This window comes from Kwoniella bestiolae, chromosome 2 (genome assembly GCF_000512585.2).
Source record: "Kwoniella bestiolae CBS 10118 chromosome 2, complete sequence".
NCBI classification, from domain to species: Eukaryota; Fungi; Basidiomycota; class Tremellomycetes; order Tremellales; family Cryptococcaceae; genus Kwoniella; species Kwoniella bestiolae.
In genome coordinates, this window is record NC_089242.1 from 1,092,538 (window position 1) to 1,113,168 (window position 20,631).

A 20,631-nucleotide genomic window follows, 5' to 3' on the forward strand; every position below is an offset into this window, starting at 1 on the left:
GAATGGTTAACTTGACTGAAACTTGGAGATTTGATCCCGCTAATCCAAGTTGTAATGAAATGAGTGATATCCGTGCCAAGGTGGAGGTCGACCACCTTTTCCTTCCTTTATCCCCAAACGTCTCATCTTGCACTATGCACTATATCATCAATATCTGCAATGACCTCGTCGATGAAACGTCTGTTCGGAGTCTACAATCAGTCTATCTGAAGCTAAACATGAATCGTTCACGATGGGCTACTATCGACGAGACGAAAACAAGTCGCAATACGAACGAGGCTGTTTGAGCTAAACTACCTAACGGGCGGAATTGCAATCTGTGCGTTGTGGAAAGATGCGTGATTGCCAAACGTGTCCTTATGGTCTTCCGCCATATTATTATAATATGTCCACTTTCAGTTTCGGCAAGACATGAACAATGATGGAGCGGGACATCTCTTGTGCTTCGTTCATGGAGCATGGGGATGCTAATAACTGGTGAGCCGTGCTTCTCTGCTTTACATACTGTCGGGATTGATCGACCCGCTCGATCTAGGGATAGCAAAATGCAGATATTCGATTCTCCAATGACAATTGCGATCTCTCCCTCTTCCTCTCAAGATGCCTTACAACCGCAGACAGACAGCAAGAACACCCAAAAATCACCTGGTTCCAGTGGTTCAAGGGACATCAACGAACCAAAATTGGATCACTGCCAGACACCTTTTCTTAGACGACCGTTGAACAAGGTTGGTGGTCATTGGCTGGAAGAGAAACATGAAGCTCCTGAATGGTGGAGTCTCTTCTACGGTAAGTCAAGTCCAGCTCCAGTTCTCTGGTGAAAACCATTCGCTATACTAATGGGACCTGATATCAGATCTAGCCGTTGTAGCTGTCTTGACGATCTTCTCGACCAATCACGAGCTCAACAAGCCAAGTGCTATACCAGTATTCCTATCGTACTACGCCATCATATGCTGGGTCTGGACATCCCAAGTCCATTATGATATTCGATACCAGGCGTTGGATGGGTGGCATCGGGCCGCAAAGGCAGTGCAAATCATGACGTTTGTGTATATGGGGGCGGCAAGTGGTGACTGGAATCCTGGATTGATAAGGAATGATGAGGCTTTCTTGGCCACTAAGAGCAATATAAGGGCTTCTGAGCATAGTGAGTTCAAGGAAGAGTCTTCAGGATGGAGTAGTGGAGGGGTTTGTTGTTGATTTGGCTTATAGGAACGGCAAATGAAAGTTTCAAAGCTGTCCTTGCGTCTTTCATCATCTCACGTGTATTCTTAACTTGTCAATATTCGTTATGTGAGTGATCTAACTTCTCCAGTCGAGGCTAAAATTGTGTACATAGCTGCTTTCATAGGATCACGAGCGGGAAGACGGATCACACCTCATATCTACACGATCATCTCACTGGTCATATCGAGCATTTTGACCATAATGGCAATAGTGATACCAGCCACCAGCAGGGTGATGTCACTCACCAAAGTAAGGTATCTCGTAAATAAAAGGATTCGAGCTGAAGGGGTCTAACAGGTTACACTATTTTACACTGGAATTGGAGTCGAGGTGTTCGCCGTATGGTTTTCCCTGCCAAGTGACCCATTGGGACCTATCAGGACAGAAGCTATGGCGAAACGATATGGTGCTTTTACTTTGATCATCATGTAGGTGTCGGCTCAATGCCTGTCTTACTATTCGCTGATGTATAGACGTTACATGGCTGTAGAGGGGAGGGTTTCATCTCCATCACTCGAGCGTTCAATCTCGCTATTTCCGGATTCAGCATTACTACTGGTGTGACCTATCCTCAGGTCATACTAGGTATGTGCCCTATCTCAGATTTTGGATTTATCTGCTAAGGTAATTGCTAGCTATCATGATCATGTATCTCCTCTTCACTTTCTTGTTCACGCGCTTTGATCCATCGATGAAGGTGGACTCTCGCCGTGCTTTGATCTGGGAAACCCGTGAGTACAATCTTGGAATCTGACCGGACGATGATAGCTAATTAATTGCGATTTCACAGTACATTTCCCGATGCATTTCAACCTGTTATTGTTACTCGCTGCCTTGGTTGTGAGTTCAGTTGAAAATCGTGCAAAGCTGACAGCAGAATGCGATCGTGTCTTTATCCTTCGCTCAAGGGATAAGCCAGGTGACAGACCATTATATCAGTACGATCGAAGCCATTACCAATGGTACGGATTTCAGTATCACAGAACAACGCTTTGTTGCGCGATATTTCGACGAGTAAGTCGCTATCCCTACCGGCAAAAATGCTGGTTATTGCTTGACCGCTGACCTCCAGATCCAACAGGCTATATCTTCAACCAGAGTATGATTTGTGCTTATAAGGAACACCTCTAGGAGACGGTCGCTGACCATATGTTGGTCCAGCTATGAAACGGAGATTTCGCTGTTGCGTAATTTGAGCAATACAGAGGTCCCAGGGGAAGATCCAACGGTTTTGGCGTATCAATATTTGGGTCAAATCATGTTCCAGGTCGCAAATGTGCGTGGGAGTTGTCTATCTGATCTGTGAATCAGCACTGACGGAGATGCCAGAATTACGGAATAGAACTGGACGACAGCATGGTGGAGAACCTACAAAGCCTCTACACAGTGAGTCCCTCTCCCCGGATTGCCCTCATGAAAAGGATTGATCGAGTATTGAGACCGCACTGTTCAGCTCAACACCACCTGGTCCTCCAACGACACCTTACGATCCAACATGCAAAGCGAAGCGTTCAACCTCCTACGTTCGATCATACAAAAACCAGCCTCAGCCTCTTTATCTGGTATACTATGGTTATTCCCCACGGCCGGTATCGCCCTGATCTTCTGTGCCGTCCGAGCAATCTTATGGCATCGATATCATGGTATCTCCCATTCCATCGTCTATGGGTCGTGGATCGTTCTGGGATTCATCTTGTCTTGTCTGGGATTGCTAGATATAGGAAGCAAGGATTTCGATGTTTTCGCTGAAACGGTCAAGGACGAGCTTAGGGGGATCAATCCAATGTACTTGCTTGTACATGCTAGGATACCGTTGGTGGTGGTTATGGGCTTTTACGTTGTGGCGTACCTTTCTAGTCTGATGTGAGTGTTGTTGCGTGGATGTGATCAACGGAGTGGCTGACCGGATATCTAACTTGTAGTATACTGAGAGTCATGGAGAGAAGGTCGCATCATATCTCAGGAAGGAAACAAGGGCGAGCAGACATTTCAGTCAGCTGATGTTGATAAACGAAAGGGTCACGATGACATGCAGAATGTAATGATCTCCGGCCAGAATGGAACTGTCGCGAGAATGAAATCTCATGTTATAATAAGTTTATGATATGTTCCCTTGTGTTCCACAGTTTACCCGCTGATTACTAACTATTCACGAAAAGCACAGGATGCATTATCAGTGCATGAATACATCCTCACTCGTTTTGGACTTAGAGGATAGCATGTATGAGTGTTCACACTACACTGATACGGGTAATCTGATGAAGTCCTAATTGAGGTCGGGATATGTGTTATAACGACTTCATTGTGGCGGCGAGGCTGCGCATCAACTCTGATCGTGTCTTTATAGTTCATTTCCTGCTCCTCTGCTTGTTGCTTGATAAGTTAGTGATCTTAGAGTAATCAAGTCGGTTCCTGCTTCGCCTCGCCTCTGCCCCAAGGGCAGGACAAGTCCGTCTTTGCCATTCAGGCTTCATGGTGGCCTGAAAGACTCATGACGACATATGTATGGCTGCTGTCATGTGAACACGTTTGCGTATCAAAGGATAGCGTGGAGCGGTGCAATGCCACGTTCAAACATGGCCCATTATACCACTGACCAGACCATCAGCGTCTCCAGTCCAGGTGATTCTGCGCAGTAGTTCTAGCCTTTGTGCGACGCAGAAGAGCACAGAAAGGAGTTTGTCGCCTTCCAATGCAGTCAGGGTCTACGTCTGACCGAGGTGACTGCACTTGTTCAAGTGGTCATGACCCTATAAATACAGCTCTATTTCGCCATTCGCTCAGGCCATTTCAAACATTTATCACCTGATTGACTAGTAAACCTTATTCTCCACACACAACCTTCAAACATCGTCCCCTATAATTACCTTTACAGATAGAGATGCTTCAAACCCTGAAAGATTCTCTCAGCCGACTCTCCCTTTCGTTAAAGGATGAAGATGATACCATCATCACAGTTCGCGAATGCCCGGATACGTTAAAAGATATTACTCAGCTTTCATGGCCCGCCATTGAGGCTATCATGAAGAATGGCCCCAAAGCCAAAGCTTCGAGAAGATTGTTTCGTGATCTCAAAACGAGCTGGAAGGAAGCTCGGAGGGAGAAGAAGTTTGATCTCGACCGAGATCTTGGAGTGTATGTCCATCTACAGAATTCTTTCGACAGTACCTTGGGCTGACCGCTGGAATGATCGCCACTTATAGTGCCCCAAGCTTTGACCACAAAGGCAGAAAAGTGAACATGAAAGAGACCATTCTACTTACAGCCTGGACCCAGTCATACATGGGTACTCCAAAGGACGAGATCAACGACATGTGAGTCGCTCTCTGACTCTGCTCCCTCACCCTCAGCTTGACTAACGTTACCTTATACCTGAAAGCACTCGATGCCTGTCAAATGACACGATCTGGCCAGAATTCAAAGGAGAAGACAGAGAAACGTAAGTCCAGTACCACACATCGCAGAAAAAAAAGGACGCAACTCCCTGCGGAATAGACCTGAGACCAGTCACAACGTTATTAGGGCGAAGACTATATATTCAGGAGTCCTTAGCCTTCTCGAATCTGGCCAAGTCCGTACCTTTGACCGCCCTACTTTCCAATTTGATCCTTTAAAGAAGAAATTCGTTTGTAACTCTGACACAAATACCAAGGAGCTAGGTAGACAAATGGTCGATCATCAGCATGAGTGGTGGAAGAGCAAAGGTGAGTGCCTGTTCATGTATGAGCTTTTCCCAGAGTCTCGAGGCAATCCCGGATGCTGTTGCTGCAATCAAAGAACTATCCTGAGATGTTTCCCGAGCTGATGCTCCCCAAGCCCCTGAGTCAAGTCTGCTTGGGATAATCGGAGAGATGTTGACGAGATAGCCCTCAAATACTGGCACCACGATTAGCATGGGTATCGCCCCGGTGTCTGTCTCACGAACCGTCTGAGCGCTCGGTGCTGATGAGCATTACTTTTGGTCTTTTCTTCTGTATGTGCACAAAGGGGTCTCTGTGAATGAATCGAAGTGGCACGAAATCTGTCCTTCAATTTATGGTCGAGTATACATACATGATAGCATATCGCGCTATGTACAGTATCAGAGGATTGCCAATATTGTTGAGATCATACCAAACTGCGCAATAGTACCAGCTTGAAACAGTCAACACGGTACATGTTAGGATACTGCTGGCGGTGGGCATGGGGTTCTACGTTGTGACATACCTCTTAAGTCTGATGTAGTATGGGATGTGCGGCATCGGTATGAAGGGAACGATTGGCCTTGTGGGCCTTGTGCTTTGCTCTTAGTATGCTGAAAGTCATGGAGAATGGACTGGCACATCATCGGCGGGTTGAGAACGACAGACCGAGCCTTTATGTTCCGGCTGAGTAACAGGTCTCAATGAAAGGATGACATACAGTATGCAGGATTCCACAATGACGTCTGTCAGATACGACCAAGATCCATTCATGTATTCTGAGGTCGGTCGTGTGCCAATGTCATGTCGTCATATTGGAAGGAGTGCAAGACAAAGCTTGTCGTCTCCCTTCACTGCAGCGCCCCTATGATTGGCTCGAAACCTTTCCTTTACCCCTGTAGCTGACATATATTTCAATGTAATGTCTCCTTCATATTGTTTGTAAACATGCCACCGTCATCTACTCACAACAGAGTTGGTCGTACCCACCATCGAATATTGAGTTCATTCGAACCGAGATTTCCTCGAATATTCTATCGAATCCCTTTTTTGGCACATCACATGAGTGGACCAACGACAAGAGCCTGTGCAATGCCCATCGAACTCAGCACAACAGATTATGCTTATCGGTGCAGTGCGGGATTTGGGTCTGCTTTAGCATGTCGGCCGCTCTCCGCAAATCCAATGCGCCTATCGTTGTGGACACTAGTGATTTGGTAATTCAAATTCTTACAGCACACATCATAACGTCAATTATCAGATTCTGTCATCAACTATTCATATTCAGCCCTACCATCCCGATTTACGTGGTTCTGTAAATTGACTGTTGAGGTAAATTACTGGAGGATAGATTGAAGTTTACGTTCCCCCTTTTCTACATGCTCAACCTTCTACGTTACTATCGCTCGACGCCTATGATCCTTTCTTACTGTGGATTTGACCTTGTAGCTACTCCCGTAGAGCATGTCTTCACGCAGTAGGAAACTGTTCTGAGCTTTGTTACGGTAAACTCATTCCGCCAAATATTCCTCCCCTTCAAAGCGGAAGACGACATTGCCGTTATCACTCGGGAGCCCCCTTATATTGCACGTTTCAAATGCTGGCTAAAGCTTCGTAGGCTTACGTTAAGAATGTTATAACGAATGGTCCCAAAGCCGAAGGTATTCGAGGTCGTTCGAAAACCTTCGATGGTGTGGCGTTAGCCCATGATGTTCCCCTAGACTGACAGATATTATAGAGCATCAATGAAAGGGTAAAAGTACACAGCATGTCCTGTGGACATTGGTATGACGCAGACTACATCAGAGCCCATGATCAGATCCCTTAATGGGCTTCGGTTTCCAAAAGGCTTCGCTCGTTGAGTGCCATCTTCTCGATTCTAGGCTTTCTTGAGGGTTTGAGTGTCCAAGGGGTTCAAAGAAGTGAGACGACGTCAACATGCAGATTGGCTTCTTCGCTTCCTTATATACAAAGCTCTGTGACTCAAGCCTTCTGACAATTTGAGCCTGGTGATACCCACACATATCATATATAAATGATCCTCCTTCCCAGCTAAAGAGTTGAGAACCCTCGCCTCTTGATTCCTTCACATCGTCTTCACTGCGAATACGCGATCCAAGTAAGAATAATTTGAAAACCCTTGTCCATCCGCCTGGTGTCGAATATGTTCCGACGTGCTGTGAAGACCTTGCGTCGAACGGCGGGAGGGCGAGACGATATGTCTCAAATCAACGACGACATCCCGGGCATGATCGAGACGCTATCTCATCGTTTTTCCGCGAGCAATCGTTACACTATCCCCGCCGGTGCAAAGTTCAAGGCTGCTAGAGCTCTGCAAGACACGCTCGGCAAAGAATGGAGCAAAGCTCTCAAAAGGAAAGGGTTCAAACTGGACAAGGATCTTGGATTGTAAGCCTTCCTCTCACGGATCTCCTCGAGACAGGGCAAGGCTGATGGACACGATCTTTGTACATCGAACTCAAGGGTCGATCACCGAAGCCGTACCGAGCAGTCACTGTTGGTTGCTGCGTGGACACAACCCCTCATTAGTGCCGATAAGGAGGTTTTCGAAGATGCGTAAGCTTAGATTCACATTGCTTTGTGGACAATCTGACAGAATTAACCTTACATTTGTGTTTCGATGAAAGCGAAGAGAAGATGATCGAAAATTCATTCTGGCCGGACCTTCGAGGATCGGACAGGGAAAGGTGCGTTTTGCTGCCGCTCAGTACTTTGATGGGTACACACTATTGCATCACAGGGTGCATTGATACCAAAGGCTTAGACGATTTTGTCAGTCTCCACTCCAGGCTCTCACACATACTATCTCTCTTCAAAACTGGTCGAGTTCCCACCTACAACTCACCCATGTTCCAATATGACCCTCGAAGCAAAGCATACGTGACCTGCTCAGATACCGGTCCTAAAGAGCTTGCACGACTGATGGTTGACCATCAATACGAATGGTGGAATCAGCGAAAGGGAACTGATAACGGTAAGCCAAATTCAACCATTCTTCTCCCGAAAGATATTTTAAGCACCCCTGTGCATGGGGCGTCGTGGTTTTCGTGGTCAAGAAGCTGATTGGGTTTTGTAGAGAATCTATCGGACGTGACTCAAGGGACTCATAGAAATTGGAAAGAGGGGAGATGAAACCAATGATGGAATGGAAGCGTGATTACAGCTTGAACATCATGATTTTCTTATCAAAGAGTAGCAACATATCTCAATAGTGTTTTGACCCCTTTTATGCCTGTGAGATAGCCATGTAATGTCAATCAGTGGGTTAGCCATGTTTTCTCTGCCAAGAACGAATGCGGCGGTGTGACAGTGTTTCTGCCAAAATGCGGTATCGCGCCTTACACGGTTTTAGAGGACACCTACATTCACATAAACTATCTGAGGGGCGCCCATTGGGAACAGGACATTGTGATAAAAGGAAATTTACAATTGTAGGGCATTGGTACGGTGTTCCCAGTCTCGTCGCTCCCCTCATCTACCAGACTTAGAAGACGTACTCCACATGTCATCCTATGAGCCGCAATGTACAGGTTCCTAGTAGTATTAAAGGTAGAGAGCTCCACACGACGAGCAGAGAATTCTGGGTAAGACTAGGCCTGGTCTTTCCGTCTTAAGTGAAGTCCTGGTACTTTATGCTGCACTTTGTGATCCGAGTGAATCCTCGAGTGCTCGATTAAAAAGTTGAAAGCCCACCAAGCGGCGGCCGTTCCAGAAGAGGCGGACCTGCGATCCGGAGAAGATGAAGGTGATGAAGAGCTTGTGGCAGGCTTGAGATGGGGTTGTTTCTCTGTGGGAGTTGCGACGATTTTGGCAAGTGGTGAGAAAGACTGATTTAAGGACATGGTAGTGGTTTGCTCGTGGTTGTGTGAAGGGTGAGATTCGAACGGTCTGATGGCGGATGAATTGGGGTCGCTGGGTGGTAGTGTAAGATCAGAGCCCCAATCTCAGATACTATATATATACGATTGATCGTAGCTCTCACTTCGAGTCGAGAGTCCCATCTCATCCGACTCGATCAGACAAAGCCTTTACTGAAAGGTTATGATTGAAAGGATCAGCAAGTCAGAATGGTAAGACTTCCAACCTTCTTTTCAATCCGTGAGACGCTGAGATGTATCCTTTCTCAGGTCAGATATTTCCTTTACATCGATCTTGCACGTTTGGTCAAAAACTTTAGAAGGTGAATGACCGTACAGACATATCATCCAGACCAGTATGCAGGTCAAGACTATTCGTAGTGACCTTTGCCCATTCATTGAACTCTCCAACCCACCAGCCCTCCCAAGAATCAAAATGGCCCAGTCTCAGTTCTCCCTTCTCGAAAACATGCCACCACCCCCCTATTCGCCACAACACCCTCTTATTTCCCTTCCACTCCCCGCAAATCATCTTCAAGCAGAACTGACAACCTCAAATGACATCCCTCTCCTACCTCTTACCCTCTCCACTACACATGGTCGATCCCACAATATCGATCCGAGAAGTCTGAGAAGTGTTCGACGAGCACTCGAGGACCATCAGCGGTCTTCATGTCCCTCTCATTGGGGCAAATACAGGCACGGCGTATTGCTTCCTTCCTCCAATTCTGATGGAAGCAACAAGGCGTCGGAATGGCTATGTTGGGTCGCAAGTCTCTTCGCACCGCCACAGGATCAGGTGATTGACAGGCCAGCTCCGGCTCGAGGACGATCGAATTTTGGTGGGCTGTCGATGGTCAATGGATATGGAGCGTATTGAGCGAACAATTCCATATTGTCAAATACATCTCGGTAACTGGCCTTATAATATGGGAGATGATACCAGGTGATAGTGTTTACAGGCTGTGTTTCAGAGCGGGATAAGGGTAGATAGATCGGGTCGACCATGTATAAATGTTCCTGTGTAGAACTTGCTACTGGTTGGCGGAGGCGAGCAGGAGCCAGATTGATCCATTAGTAGCCAGCCGGTCGATCAAGGATGGCTCGACACACGTCAGCATGGCGCGTTTGTATTGTATCAGCGACTGAGGGTGATCCCATCTGGAATCTCGTCTCGTTCAATGAGGCCGATATAAGTGAAGCAGCTCAGGAAGCTGCTCAAGAATTAACCAGGCAGCTCACCGATACAGCATGCGAGAGATAACGATGCATTCTATGACCACAAACCCAACTACGCTCCAAGGTTGATCTCTTCCAATTCCTCTTCCACTGGTCTATCCGCCTTTCTCATGATATTACTTGAACTGACCAGCGGACTCGCCAATCTCTCCTCAGCATCTGAATTGCTCCTTGACATGTTGATAGCAGTGGGCGAATGAGCAATCTCACCCGTGAAGCTTGGACTGGGTGATCTGGTAGTAGCACGATCCAGCAACTCATCTTGCGAGGTCATCGAGACCACGCTCGATTCCCTCTCTTTCCTACCTGGACGAGAGGATGTTCCTCGGATAACAGGTCGATCACGTTCATCTTCGTTAATGAAAGTTCGGATGTTGAGCTCAGAATTATTGGCGGCTCGAGGAGGGGGTCTGATGGATTGTGTAGCGGCGATAACGGATGGTGGGACAGATATCAACCCTTCTGCGCCTCTTGATAGCGCTCTGGGAGTCTTCTCCGATCCAGTGACTGAAGAGGTCTCGTCAAAGCTTGATTCGCGGGATAAAGGTGACGGTGTCCTCGACTGGATGAGTACAGGTGATCGACGATGTTCCAATCCTGCAAGAGCCAGTTTTTCCTCCTCCCGCTGCCTCTCCATTTCTGCGTCCGACATTCTAGGCGACCCAAACTTCTCTGCTCTACCACCTTCTAGATCTATATCTACCATCTCAGCCTCGCCACCTGGTGTCCTGGAAGCCCGACGAGCGGCATTACCAGCTGAAACATCCATATTCATGACCCAACCACCCCGCAATCCAGATTTCTCCGCTTCGGCAATCGCAGCCATAGCTTGCACATCAGCGCGTGTGGGAAGGTCGATCGGTGAAGGGATAGGTAAGGGTTCTCTACGACGAGACCGAGGGGGGGATCGAGAAGGAGGTGACAGATAGCCAGAAGCGGACGTCGGGGCTTTTAATGGGTGGTCGGTGGCAGGGGTGATGACTCGGACCGGAGATGGTGCAGGATGTCGAATTTTGGGAATGGGTGGTTGTTCAGGCGACGCAGGGGGAAGAAGCACATCGGAATCGTGAGGAACGGGTGTACCAGGACCAGCAGGTATGGACGGTGATCCGAGGACTGGTCAACATCAGCGATGATTTCCCATGACTCAGTTCAGCGTGTAATGTTACTCACCAGGAATCTCCACCTGCGCTGCACTCTCGCCCGCTCTCATGCCTATGCCCAGACCTTCCACAGCTTTACCCTTTCCCTTGCCCTCTACTTCATCTCGATAGCCCGCCAACACTCTGGCTTCTTCCAGACCTTTCTCGATATCTTCCACATCCAAACCTAAACCCAGACTTTCCCACTTTCTGACTGATTTATCCCACCAAGCTTCAAGCACGTTCCATCCTCTATACTCTCCACCCAATCTCAACCCTCTGCCAGATTCCCCGAAACTTCCACCACCATTGTAACTTCCATATCCGATATCCTCCTCCTCATCCGACGTGTTATTCGTCTTGTCTGCCTCCCACCCTTCACCGGATTCTAGATCCTCCACGAACGATGCTAACCATTTACCCCATCCACCTTCACCATCACCTCTCCAGAGCACACACTTTCTGTCGAAGTCTCTTCCAAAGACAATGACCTGCCCCCAAGACCCACCAGCTCCCGGATCTAGATCCACCCCGACGTAATTTCCTGTTCTATCCGATAACAGTGGGATCCATCCTCTGCACGCGTAAAGTTTCTTGATCCAGTTGGGCGGGACACTAGCCATAGTAGCTAAGACTGCTGCGTTGTTTCCCGCCATGGGGTCGTGTTCCGCTTGTCTCCAGAACGCCCACTCTCTCATTATCTCTTCGAGGGGGAGGAAGTGCAACCCCAAAAACAGACCACCGGAACCAGAGATGTTTGCACAAGCTTCTAAATCTTGACCGTCCACAGCCAACAGCGATTCTCTGACAGCACGAGGTAGACTACACCCCAGTTCAGCTTCGAACGCGGCCAGGAGAAGAGGATTGGCGGGTCCGTTGAGAGTTTCGAGAAGTTCGGGGAAAGCGTCAACAAGGGCATTGCGTAAGCGGTGGAAAGTGTGAGTGGGAGGGGGGAAATAGCTGGGTGAACCGGCATTGCTACACTGTCAGCTCATGACACTTCATGTATAAACTCACAAAGTATCCTTCGGTGGGTAAACGCTGCTTCCTCTTCTGCTTGGGCCAGGCGAGGATGCTGCACTGTCGGTGGGCTGAACAATCTTTCAGCAAGTTGCTCTTTTCCCTGTCACTCACCAATCCACCCTCTGCATATGCAGGACCGTTACCATACCTAGCTGTAGGTAAAGTAAACGCGTCCATTGTAGAGTTCATCACTGAACGCCTATTTGCTCCTCGACTGGATGAGCCATTGGCAGCAGAATTACCACCAAAGAGGTTTGTCAGAGATTGTAAGAATGGCATGATGATGGAGGATCAAACTATCCACGTCGTTCATCAGCTAATGGTGTTTCAAGGGGTCGTGATAAAGAGATCATCGCTGCTCACGGATGTTTGAGGTGTAGGAGAAGACTATTTGTAGCTGATTGGAGACCGAAATGACTAGAGTAGTTTGGCTTGGCGACGCTAAAGTCGCTGCGAAACGATAATGCTGTACTTGAGATGTCTATTTTCGATCCTCCACTATAAATGTGAGTTTGATATCATGATGTCAGATGCTGTCGAGTTGAGTATAGGTGGATAGAGGGAGAGGGAGAAGTAGAGGAAGGGAAGGAAGCAGTGAATTCACTTTGACTTGTTAAGTCTTGTTGGCGGGATTCATTCCCTCCTACTGACCAGCACAATACGCGCTAGTGTCGTGCATCAAGTGTTACGTAATTTATGTATCCATCATGTTTTATTACAACATCTATCTGTCTCCGTCTCCTGCTGAGCTGTGACTATGAAGCGGTGAGATACATAGGCATAACCAACAAACAAGCTAAAATTGCAGCAATCGTTCAGCTTTGACTTTCTGCATCTCCCCCCAGATATGGCCCGCTGCGATATCCCGACCTTCCTGAGTGTAGTCCTTTGACACCAGCCTTCCCAGTGCTTGAGCTCGGTTGCGCATCAAGACAGCTTGGGTGTCGTCAGGTGTCCGACCGATAACCCGAAGCAACGCGTTGGTGAGTTCTGATTCCAAGCAATCAGGGCTGCCAGTGAGATAGTCAGCACAGGCATTGAGAATAGCATGGAGCGGGGTTAAGTGTAATTATAGCAAGCAAGTCTACCACTAACCTTGCCATGGGATTGCCCCATACTCCTATACCAAAATACTCTAACCGTGCTGCAAAATCATAACAGTCTACCCAGGCAGGCATGATCACCTGGGGCACACCCGCACTATGAGATACCCATCAGCTATCAGCTATGGCTGCAGGAAGATTGACCGAAGAACTCACTATAAAGCCTCGTGATATGAGTTGCTTCCACCATGACTGACGAAGCAGACAACATTACCACCCCGCAGAATGGCAGAAGGATCCGCTTCCAGCCAATCCACAACCCTCAACCTATCTCCCATTGTTTCTATGCCGTCTAGCTTATAGTCACCCGTTTTCTTGAGCTTCCAAAGAACCTGTATATCTTGTCTTATGCCCAAAATGGTACAGATCGAATTCAACATTTCTTGAGCGTTCTCCTGCGAGTATACCATATTGGATCCCAAACAGATGAATACGGTAGGTCGGTTTGAACACCAGTCGTATAACTCCTTATCCACCTCTTGTAGCACCTTGGACGCTTGCATGATGGAAACGCAACAAACCACCCAAGGGGGGATGACGAGTGGGTACTCCACCCCGACAGTGGACATACACAGGACGGACCGTTCCTTCCTTGCTGTACAGGTGGGTAATACCCGCGAATAACCCGCAGCTTTTCAAGCTCTGGCGAGCTCTCTGAACCTCTTGTCTAGTATGGAGATCCATATGACCGTGGAAAGCATGATGACAATATTGGCGGGGTAGAAATACCATGGAAGGGGATAGGGATAACCTGAACCGAGACTACGGATTTATTCAGCCATGATGTGTCACACTATCGGAGAATGACTCTACTTTGACTCACGCAGGAATGGTGAACATCTTCAGCCCCTGCTCCAGCAACGAAGCTTCCTTGACAGTATTGGGAGTCAAAAGGCTCGCATGTTTTCCCAGCTTCCTGATCGCATCCCTCGCGCAGTCCATCAGACTATCCACCACAATGTAATCAGGATCCACCTCCGTAATTATCCTCTCAACATCATTAGCCGACTCGACATAGTCTTCAGGACTTTCCGGATGAAACAGCGTTATCGTTCTCCTCGCAAGTTGTAGACTCCCCAGGAATCCTACTCTAGTCTTGATGAATTCGAACATCTTCTCTGTACGACGTAAGCTTCCACCCAGCCTTTGTCGAAACATCCCCTCACTCACCTTGGTCATTACCATTCCTCCTCATCAGGCCCCTCGTCATGCTCACTCCGCGGATCTCGTGGAACCTCACATCGGGTGGTATTCGTTTGCGAAGATCCACGTACGAAGCAAGGTGGATATCTGCTTCTGCTCCATATCTCGCTTTGAGTGCTGAGATTACCGCAAGGTTGCAATTCGCTTGGCCAGCTTCCGGTCTGTTGCGAGCAGTGTGAGCGTATTATGCGGCCACTCGATTGTATACCCACGAGGTGATGAACAATATCGTCGACTTCTTCGAGTTCATAGTGTAAACGTAATGTCTACAACAAAGGGAAAAATAACAACATTTTGAAGAAGAGATACAAATGACGCACAACGCACCAGTATATATTCCGGACCTTCATGTCCGACCGTTCGGTATCTCTGATCGCGCCGTGCTGGAGAGATCCGGAAACGATGAAGCAGCAGCCATTGGTGCATGATCGAGAGTTGCGTTCTATACGTTATACCAATCTATCTAAGCGTTCCACAACAACATACCTAATAAGAGCGCCCCCAAGAAAACCATAGCCTGAGTAGTAGAGTTCGCAAAATCCGTCGCAGGGATATCCAAATCCGGTTCTCTCTGTGACAGGAAAAACACTCCTAAAGCTGCTAGACCCATCCCCAGTATAACCCTACTATCACCAAACAAGACATCTTCTAATCCCCATACCAGCTGTTCAGTGGTTTCCACAGCACCCACCAAGACAGGTGTCAGTCCACTTTGGACACTATCCACTGAGACTTCTGCATATGGTGCTATGGTGGTGGTCCACCCAAAGTGCCAGTCCGCAATCAAGAGCCCAAAGAGGATCAACCCAGCTAAGATCAGGAGTTGGATATTTGATGAGATGTAATCAGGTTGATCATACCTGTTATCTGGATAATCCCTTATCCAATCCAACAGCAAAGGTAGACTGACAATCAGAGCTGCCAGAAGCATGTTGAGCAACCTATCAGGATTGGTTGGCCCAGTGAATCTAAAGTTGATGGGTTCCCAGACCTTGTCTTCCACAATGATAGGTTCAGGTTCACTCCTCACTTCTACCACTGGGATTCCCTCTTCCACCACCACATGACTCTCACCAAAAGTGATAGGATTACCATTACCTTGGGAATTCACATTGTTGATGTGGATATGGGATGCAGGTTCATTCACCATCCATTTCGATCTGGATGGTATCACCTTGGGACTTGACCTGATAATGGGTCTTGAAGGTCCAGTCTTCAATATACCAGTTCCCAATACTCCACCATTTCCTAACAACCCACCATCCTCACTTAACAGTCCTCCACCAATGATCCCACTTGGTTTATGGAACAAGTCAGGTGCCCTCCATTTCCAGTTAGGCATACTGGGCATGGCCTGGGGAATCTGGCTTTTCCCTGCAAACCCCATCAGAGCTAATAACAGTAGCAGCCCCAGCAATAGAGGTGGACTGATCCAGGAACTATCAGAGTCCCCCTTGGCTTTCTTGTCTGCCTCTTTTTGAGCCTTCTGAGCTGCATCTTCTCTGGCTTTCTTATCTGCCTCTGCTTTGGCCTTTTTATCTGCTTCATATTTGGCTTTTCTATCTGCATCATCCTTGGCTTTCTTATCTGCCTTGGCTGCATCATCTTTGGCTTTCTTATCTGCCTCTGCTTTTGCCTTTTTATCTGCTTCATATTTGGCTTTTCTGTCTGCATCCCTCTGAGCCTTGTTTGCTGCATCCTCCTCAGCTTTCTTTTCTGCTGCTTTCTGAGCTTTCTGAGCTGTTCTATCTGCATCTCTTTGAGCCTTTTTGGCTGCATCATCTTTGGCCTTCCTATCTGCTTCCTCCTTAGCTTTCCTGGCTTTTCTTTCCTCAGAAGTTTCACCAGAAGGTCGGTTACTTCTACTTCTCCTACTTCCATCACCGTGTCTATCTGCTCTATCTTGTTCCTGTTGAGCCTTCTTCTCTGCATCCCTCTTAGCTTTCCTTGCTGCATCATCTTTGGCTTTCTTATTTGCTCTATCTCGTGCTTTTCTTTGATCCCTCTCTTCTGGTGTCTCTCCTCTGTCACTGCTCCTGTTACCTCTATTTCTATCACCATGTTTACCATTTCCATCTCTTCCATTCCTATCACCATGTCTATCTGCTCTATCTTGTGCCTGTTGAGCCTTCTTCTCTGCATCCCTCCTAGCCTTCCTATCTGCATCCCTCTGAGCTTTCTTAGCTGCATCATCTTTGGCTTTTCTATCTGCTCTCTCCTGTGCTTTTCTTTGATCCCTCTCTTCTGGTGTCTCTCCTCTGTTACTTCTGCCATTGCTCTTACTTCTATCACCATGTTTACCATTGTCACCTTTTCCACTCCCATCCCCATGTTTTCCACCAGAACCTTTACCATCTTTACCTGTCCCAGTTTTATTACCATGCTTATTTGCTTTTTTTTCTGCTCCCTTTCTCCTGGCCCTTTCCTCAGGTGTTTCACCTTGATTCTTACTTTTACTATCTTTACTTCTGTCTTCTCTATCCTTGCCACTTCCACCTTTCCCATCTTTACCATCCCCACTCCCCTTCCCACCTTTCCCATCAGATCTCCCTGTTTTCCGTGGATCACTTCCACCCTTATCACCTGACCATCCCCCATTCAATCCAAGGAGGATAAGGAGTAACAAGAGCAGTGCTACCCCACAACCAGATAGATCAACATGATTAAGACTTGTACCCTTTCCAACATCACCTTCTAATGTACCATTACCACCAGTAGTATTTCTTTCTAACAACCCTCCCACCCTGTTACACTCTTCAGGATATAAATCACAATAGTGTTGCTTGAGAGCTGATGGTTGGGGAAAAGGGGAACCAATGATGACTTGTTGATTTCCATTTCCAGGTGGTAGATTTGAGTAACCTGAATATGGGATCCAAGCTTCTGGTAGCTCATCCTCTTCTTCATATTCAACATAGGTATCTGATATGTTGATATTTTCAAATGATTCTTCTTCATAGGACCTTCCCTCCACATAAACTGGGGGAGGAGTAGAGTAGTCATCATATAAGAAAGAGGGATCTTGCTCATATTCTGGGAGATAAGCCTGTTCATATATTGGGAATGAAGCCATTTTGTTGACTATATCATGTATGATTGTGAACAATTAATATCATATCTCAAAAAACAGCTTATATCAATGCTTGTTGCTCAGAGTCTAACCCCACTATCTTACACTATGCCTAAAGGAGGGGAAAGGAGGGGGCAAAAAGGATGCATAAACAAAGGTTACATCCCTAAAGCAGACCAAACTGGATCTCCTAATAGACCAGGTTCATCTTTTGTCACCTGGACAGTCAAGACAGCCACAAGCCCATCAGATACCTCTCCACCAACTGCTTGTACACTGGATGAAAGTTAGCAAAGGTTCTTAATCAGGCATGGGGGAGCTTACCCAGTGTAATGGTTCCACTTAGCTGTAATCATAATCAGCTGTATTCACCAATCAAACTTCATTACTCACTTCTGTTTGCTGGTACTAGATCATCCACATACTCTACTTTGGTCCTGTATCTCCATCCTCTCTTACTTGTTTCTCCAATAAAGCTGGTGTTTGTGTTGAGATGACCTTTGATGGCAATATTGGTTGCATTTCCCACAAATAGATCTCTACATTACTAAGCACTTGCTTCACTAGTGAAGACTCACCTTCCAGCATCATATCTATGCTCTTGATCAGCCAAGTCATCATATAAAGCATTGACTCACGCATTCATGCCCAGCTTATGATTCATACTGCTGTCCATTTCAGCTGAGGAGCTGTGATGTCAGGTCATCAGCTGTATATGTATCAGAGAAGCTCACCTTAGAAAGTAGGCACCAGTTGTTTCTTGTTTGAACACCCTAATGTGATTTCCACCATAAATGCTTTCTAGACAGGTACCCAAGAAGTGATTGTGGAAATACTGGTATCTCAGAATACTTCTCTGAGTTTCTACATCCAGAATTTAGCAGAATCCCCCTTATGATGGTACTTACGGTTCTTGTTGCCATCTCCTAAGTTGCTCTGCTGCTTATCCCCCATGTGTAAACCAAAACACTGTGCACCAAAAGCAGCTGCTTCAAGGTAGTTGTACAATCCACCTTCCGTCATAGTCTCCTCCAGTACTCTTGGATGAGATTGATTTGATATGATGATATTTAGTGGTTCACCTAAGTTTGCAGGAGTGGTCCATAAGGTATACTGAGCAATATCAGCACACAAGTAACAGTTGTGTATAAAGGCTGATATGTCCAGACTTACAGTCAGCATACTCCCCCCATACAAAGCTGGATTATCAAAACCTTCATGGGATAGCTCTTGAGCTTGGGCATGTGGGTGTATGAATAACAGCAGCAGCAATACAGTCTTCAGCATGGTTGATATGAGCAAGATGGCCACTGATTAAGTGATGATATTGGACTAGCAGACTGGTCTAAATAGATTTTGCATACCACTGTTGCCAGCTCTTTCACACTCCTTTGTGACTAAGGACAAAGGATTGGCTATACTTCAATCATATTGCATGTTTTACTTTCTGCTTAGATGTACTCTGAGGGCTATGACATATGTTTCCTGGCTAAGTCCTCTTTCTTCTCCTCTCCACCAGCTCTAGAGCAGATAAGGTAGATCAGGCCAACAGCTGCAAAGCAGAGTATGATGGTGGCTTCCTGCCAGTTGTCCATTGCAACTGTTTCAATTGTCGACTGCTGTACTGGCACTACAATCTGATTAGCAAACAACAGCACACTTGATAGCCTAGTTTGCACTTACTTGCAATGGATGGGGGTGGTAGCTGGGTGACTAATTTTGGTTTGATAGCATGTCTGGCCCTTGGTCTATGATGTTTTGGTTTTACTTTCTGTGAACAACCTGGTATCTGAATGAGCTAAAAACTTTTGTCAAGGGGGATCAGACTTACTCTGTATGTTTATGGCTCCTTGTGACTGCTTGCAAGATTTGTCTTGCTTATGCCCTCTACTGCCATGAGATGCGCTTTGTACCATCTGTGAATGCATTTGCAAGTTCTGCTGGTTCATGGCAGCCATTTGAGCAGCTTGCATCTGTTGGGTCTGCATTTGCTGCATCATCATTTGATTCATCATCATCATGTGCATTGAATCAGCAACCTGAGATTTAGAATCAGATGATTGGGATACTACGTGTATTTGTGGCCTGAACATATTAGCATGGACATGTTCTCTCATTGACAGAACTTACTTCTCTTTATAATGCTTGACTTTCACAGGCTTGTGTCTATGAAGATGATATGATGGTTCATAGTGTTGCTCAGTATAGTCTAGTGAGGGAGGTGTGTCAAGCTGATATCTCTTGGGAGGGCTATCAAGAGGGGAGGGTGGGACTTGTGGGGGTGGATAATTTATAGTATCAAGGCTGGTGTGAGGGTTGGTGAGCTGATGAGGGTGACCCTGGACCACTGGATATGAGGGTGGTGATTCCACATGTTGCAAGGCAGAGTCAGGTGGTGTTAACAGTTGTGGATCCACTTGAGAATAAGCATTATATTCAGGTGGTGGATAGGCTGGAACTGCTCCATCATTTGCCTGGGATGATGCCATATTTTGATGCTGAATCAACCCATTACCAGGTGAAGACAATGTTGCAGGATTCATGCTGATACAAAGCATCAGGAGAACTGTATTTTGAATGTCTGGATACAGTTGACTTACCTAGAAAAAGCTTGTGGTATGTTCTGGTCAGGTAGAGGATTGTCCATTTTGTTGATGTTAGTAGTGAGTAAAACTGTGACTAATGGACAGCAGTTAGTTATAAGTGCTGGCTTCTGCCTGATACAGTTGTGTTTATCTCTCCATTAAAAGGATGACCATACAAAAGAGCTTCATCTCAAAACATTCATATATTACACTATGATGAAACAGCACCAATAACATCACTGCTTACCACCTCCTTACCAAGCTCTCACTCATATATGTTGGATAACCATGTAAAGGTCCACCTGGTAAAGCAGCATATGGCACTTCAGCTTTCCCAACACTATAACAGAACCTCCTATAATCTGGCTTCTGATATCTCCAATACTTGGGTTGGCCATAGGAATGAGGAATAGGGTGGACAGAAGCCCAGCCAAAGAGTGGTTGAGAGCCAAAGCCTACATCATGCAGTGGATGGGCA

The 20,631-nt window shown here is 46.7% G+C and overlaps 11 protein-coding genes across 11 annotated transcripts; 4 read left to right on the forward strand and 7 right to left on the reverse strand.

The window, feature by feature from the left end:
* Positions 1-418: 418 nt before the first annotated feature.
* On the forward strand, positions 419-3,231 carry I302_103551 (uncharacterized protein; the record flags this gene model as incomplete). The annotated part of the gene is made up of 15 exons (XM_065869688.1): positions 419-477; positions 536-789; positions 857-1,150; positions 1,216-1,296; positions 1,343-1,479; positions 1,528-1,658; positions 1,721-1,815; positions 1,866-1,961; positions 2,021-2,070; positions 2,150-2,244; positions 2,312-2,329; positions 2,392-2,506; positions 2,560-2,616; positions 2,684-3,093; positions 3,153-3,231. 15 exons carry the CDS (start codon positions 419-421, stop codon positions 3,229-3,231), a joined length of 1,971 nt encoding a protein of 656 aa, XP_065725760.1.
* Positions 3,232-4,111: 880 nt separating this feature from the next.
* On the forward strand, positions 4,112-4,673 carry I302_103552 (uncharacterized protein; the record flags this gene model as incomplete). The annotated part of the gene is made up of 3 exons (XM_019188920.1): positions 4,112-4,365; positions 4,434-4,544; positions 4,610-4,673. 3 exons carry the CDS (start codon positions 4,112-4,114, stop codon positions 4,671-4,673), a joined length of 429 nt encoding a protein of 142 aa, XP_019048482.1.
* A 2,455-nt stretch (positions 4,674-7,128) lies between these two features.
* On the forward strand, positions 7,129-7,491 carry I302_103553 (uncharacterized protein; the record flags this gene model as incomplete). The annotated part of the gene is made up of 2 exons (XM_019188921.1): positions 7,129-7,319; positions 7,395-7,491. The coding sequence occupies 2 exons, from the start codon at positions 7,129-7,131 to the stop codon at positions 7,489-7,491; spliced, it is 288 nt and encodes a 95-aa protein (XP_019048483.1).
* A 1,733-nt stretch (positions 7,492-9,224) lies between these two features.
* Positions 9,225-9,668, forward strand: I302_103554 (uncharacterized protein; the record flags this gene model as incomplete). The annotated part of the gene is made up of 1 exon (XM_019188922.1): positions 9,225-9,668. One exon carries the CDS (start codon positions 9,225-9,227, stop codon positions 9,666-9,668), a length of 444 nt encoding a protein of 147 aa, XP_019048484.1.
* Positions 9,669-10,079: 411 nt separating this feature from the next.
* I302_103555 (uncharacterized protein) lies at positions 10,080-12,471 on the reverse strand (the record flags this gene model as incomplete). Its single annotated transcript, XM_065869689.1, has 4 exons — positions 10,080-11,143; positions 11,201-12,129; positions 12,187-12,260; positions 12,304-12,471. The coding sequence occupies 4 exons, from the start codon at positions 12,469-12,471 to the stop codon at positions 10,080-10,082; spliced, it is 2,235 nt and encodes a 744-aa protein (XP_065725761.1).
* A 517-nt stretch (positions 12,472-12,988) lies between these two features.
* Positions 12,989-13,798, reverse strand: I302_103556 (uncharacterized protein; the record flags this gene model as incomplete). The annotated part of the gene is made up of 3 exons (XM_019188924.1): positions 12,989-13,202; positions 13,288-13,392; positions 13,452-13,798. 3 exons carry the CDS (start codon positions 13,796-13,798, stop codon positions 12,989-12,991), a joined length of 666 nt encoding a protein of 221 aa, XP_019048486.1.
* Positions 13,799-13,930: 132 nt separating this feature from the next.
* Positions 13,931-14,408, reverse strand: I302_103557 (uncharacterized protein; the record flags this gene model as incomplete). Its single annotated transcript, XM_019188925.1, has 2 exons — positions 13,931-14,057; positions 14,119-14,408. The coding sequence occupies 2 exons, from the start codon at positions 14,406-14,408 to the stop codon at positions 13,931-13,933; spliced, it is 417 nt and encodes a 138-aa protein (XP_019048487.1).
* A 49-nt stretch (positions 14,409-14,457) lies between these two features.
* On the reverse strand, positions 14,458-14,748 carry I302_103558 (uncharacterized protein; the record flags this gene model as incomplete). Its single annotated transcript, XM_065869690.1, has 2 exons — positions 14,458-14,659; positions 14,711-14,748. The coding sequence occupies 2 exons, from the start codon at positions 14,746-14,748 to the stop codon at positions 14,458-14,460; spliced, it is 240 nt and encodes a 79-aa protein (XP_065725762.1).
* A 213-nt stretch (positions 14,749-14,961) lies between these two features.
* I302_103559 (uncharacterized protein) lies at positions 14,962-17,571 on the reverse strand (the record flags this gene model as incomplete). Its single annotated transcript, XM_019188926.1, has 1 exon — positions 14,962-17,571. The coding sequence occupies one exon, from the start codon at positions 17,569-17,571 to the stop codon at positions 14,962-14,964; it is 2,610 nt and encodes an 869-aa protein (XP_019048488.1).
* A 155-nt stretch (positions 17,572-17,726) lies between these two features.
* I302_103560 (uncharacterized protein) lies at positions 17,727-18,855 on the reverse strand (the record flags this gene model as incomplete). Its single annotated transcript, XM_065869691.1, has 8 exons — positions 17,727-17,844; positions 17,893-17,914; positions 17,962-18,044; positions 18,147-18,161; positions 18,207-18,257; positions 18,303-18,432; positions 18,477-18,681; positions 18,742-18,855. The coding sequence occupies 8 exons, from the start codon at positions 18,853-18,855 to the stop codon at positions 17,727-17,729; spliced, it is 738 nt and encodes a 245-aa protein (XP_065725763.1).
* Positions 18,856-19,694: 839 nt separating this feature from the next.
* On the reverse strand, positions 19,695-20,215 carry I302_103561 (uncharacterized protein; the record flags this gene model as incomplete). Its single annotated transcript, XM_019188928.1, has 2 exons — positions 19,695-20,112; positions 20,169-20,215. 2 exons carry the CDS (start codon positions 20,213-20,215, stop codon positions 19,695-19,697), a joined length of 465 nt encoding a protein of 154 aa, XP_019048490.1.
* Positions 20,216-20,631: the final 416 nt, after the last annotated feature.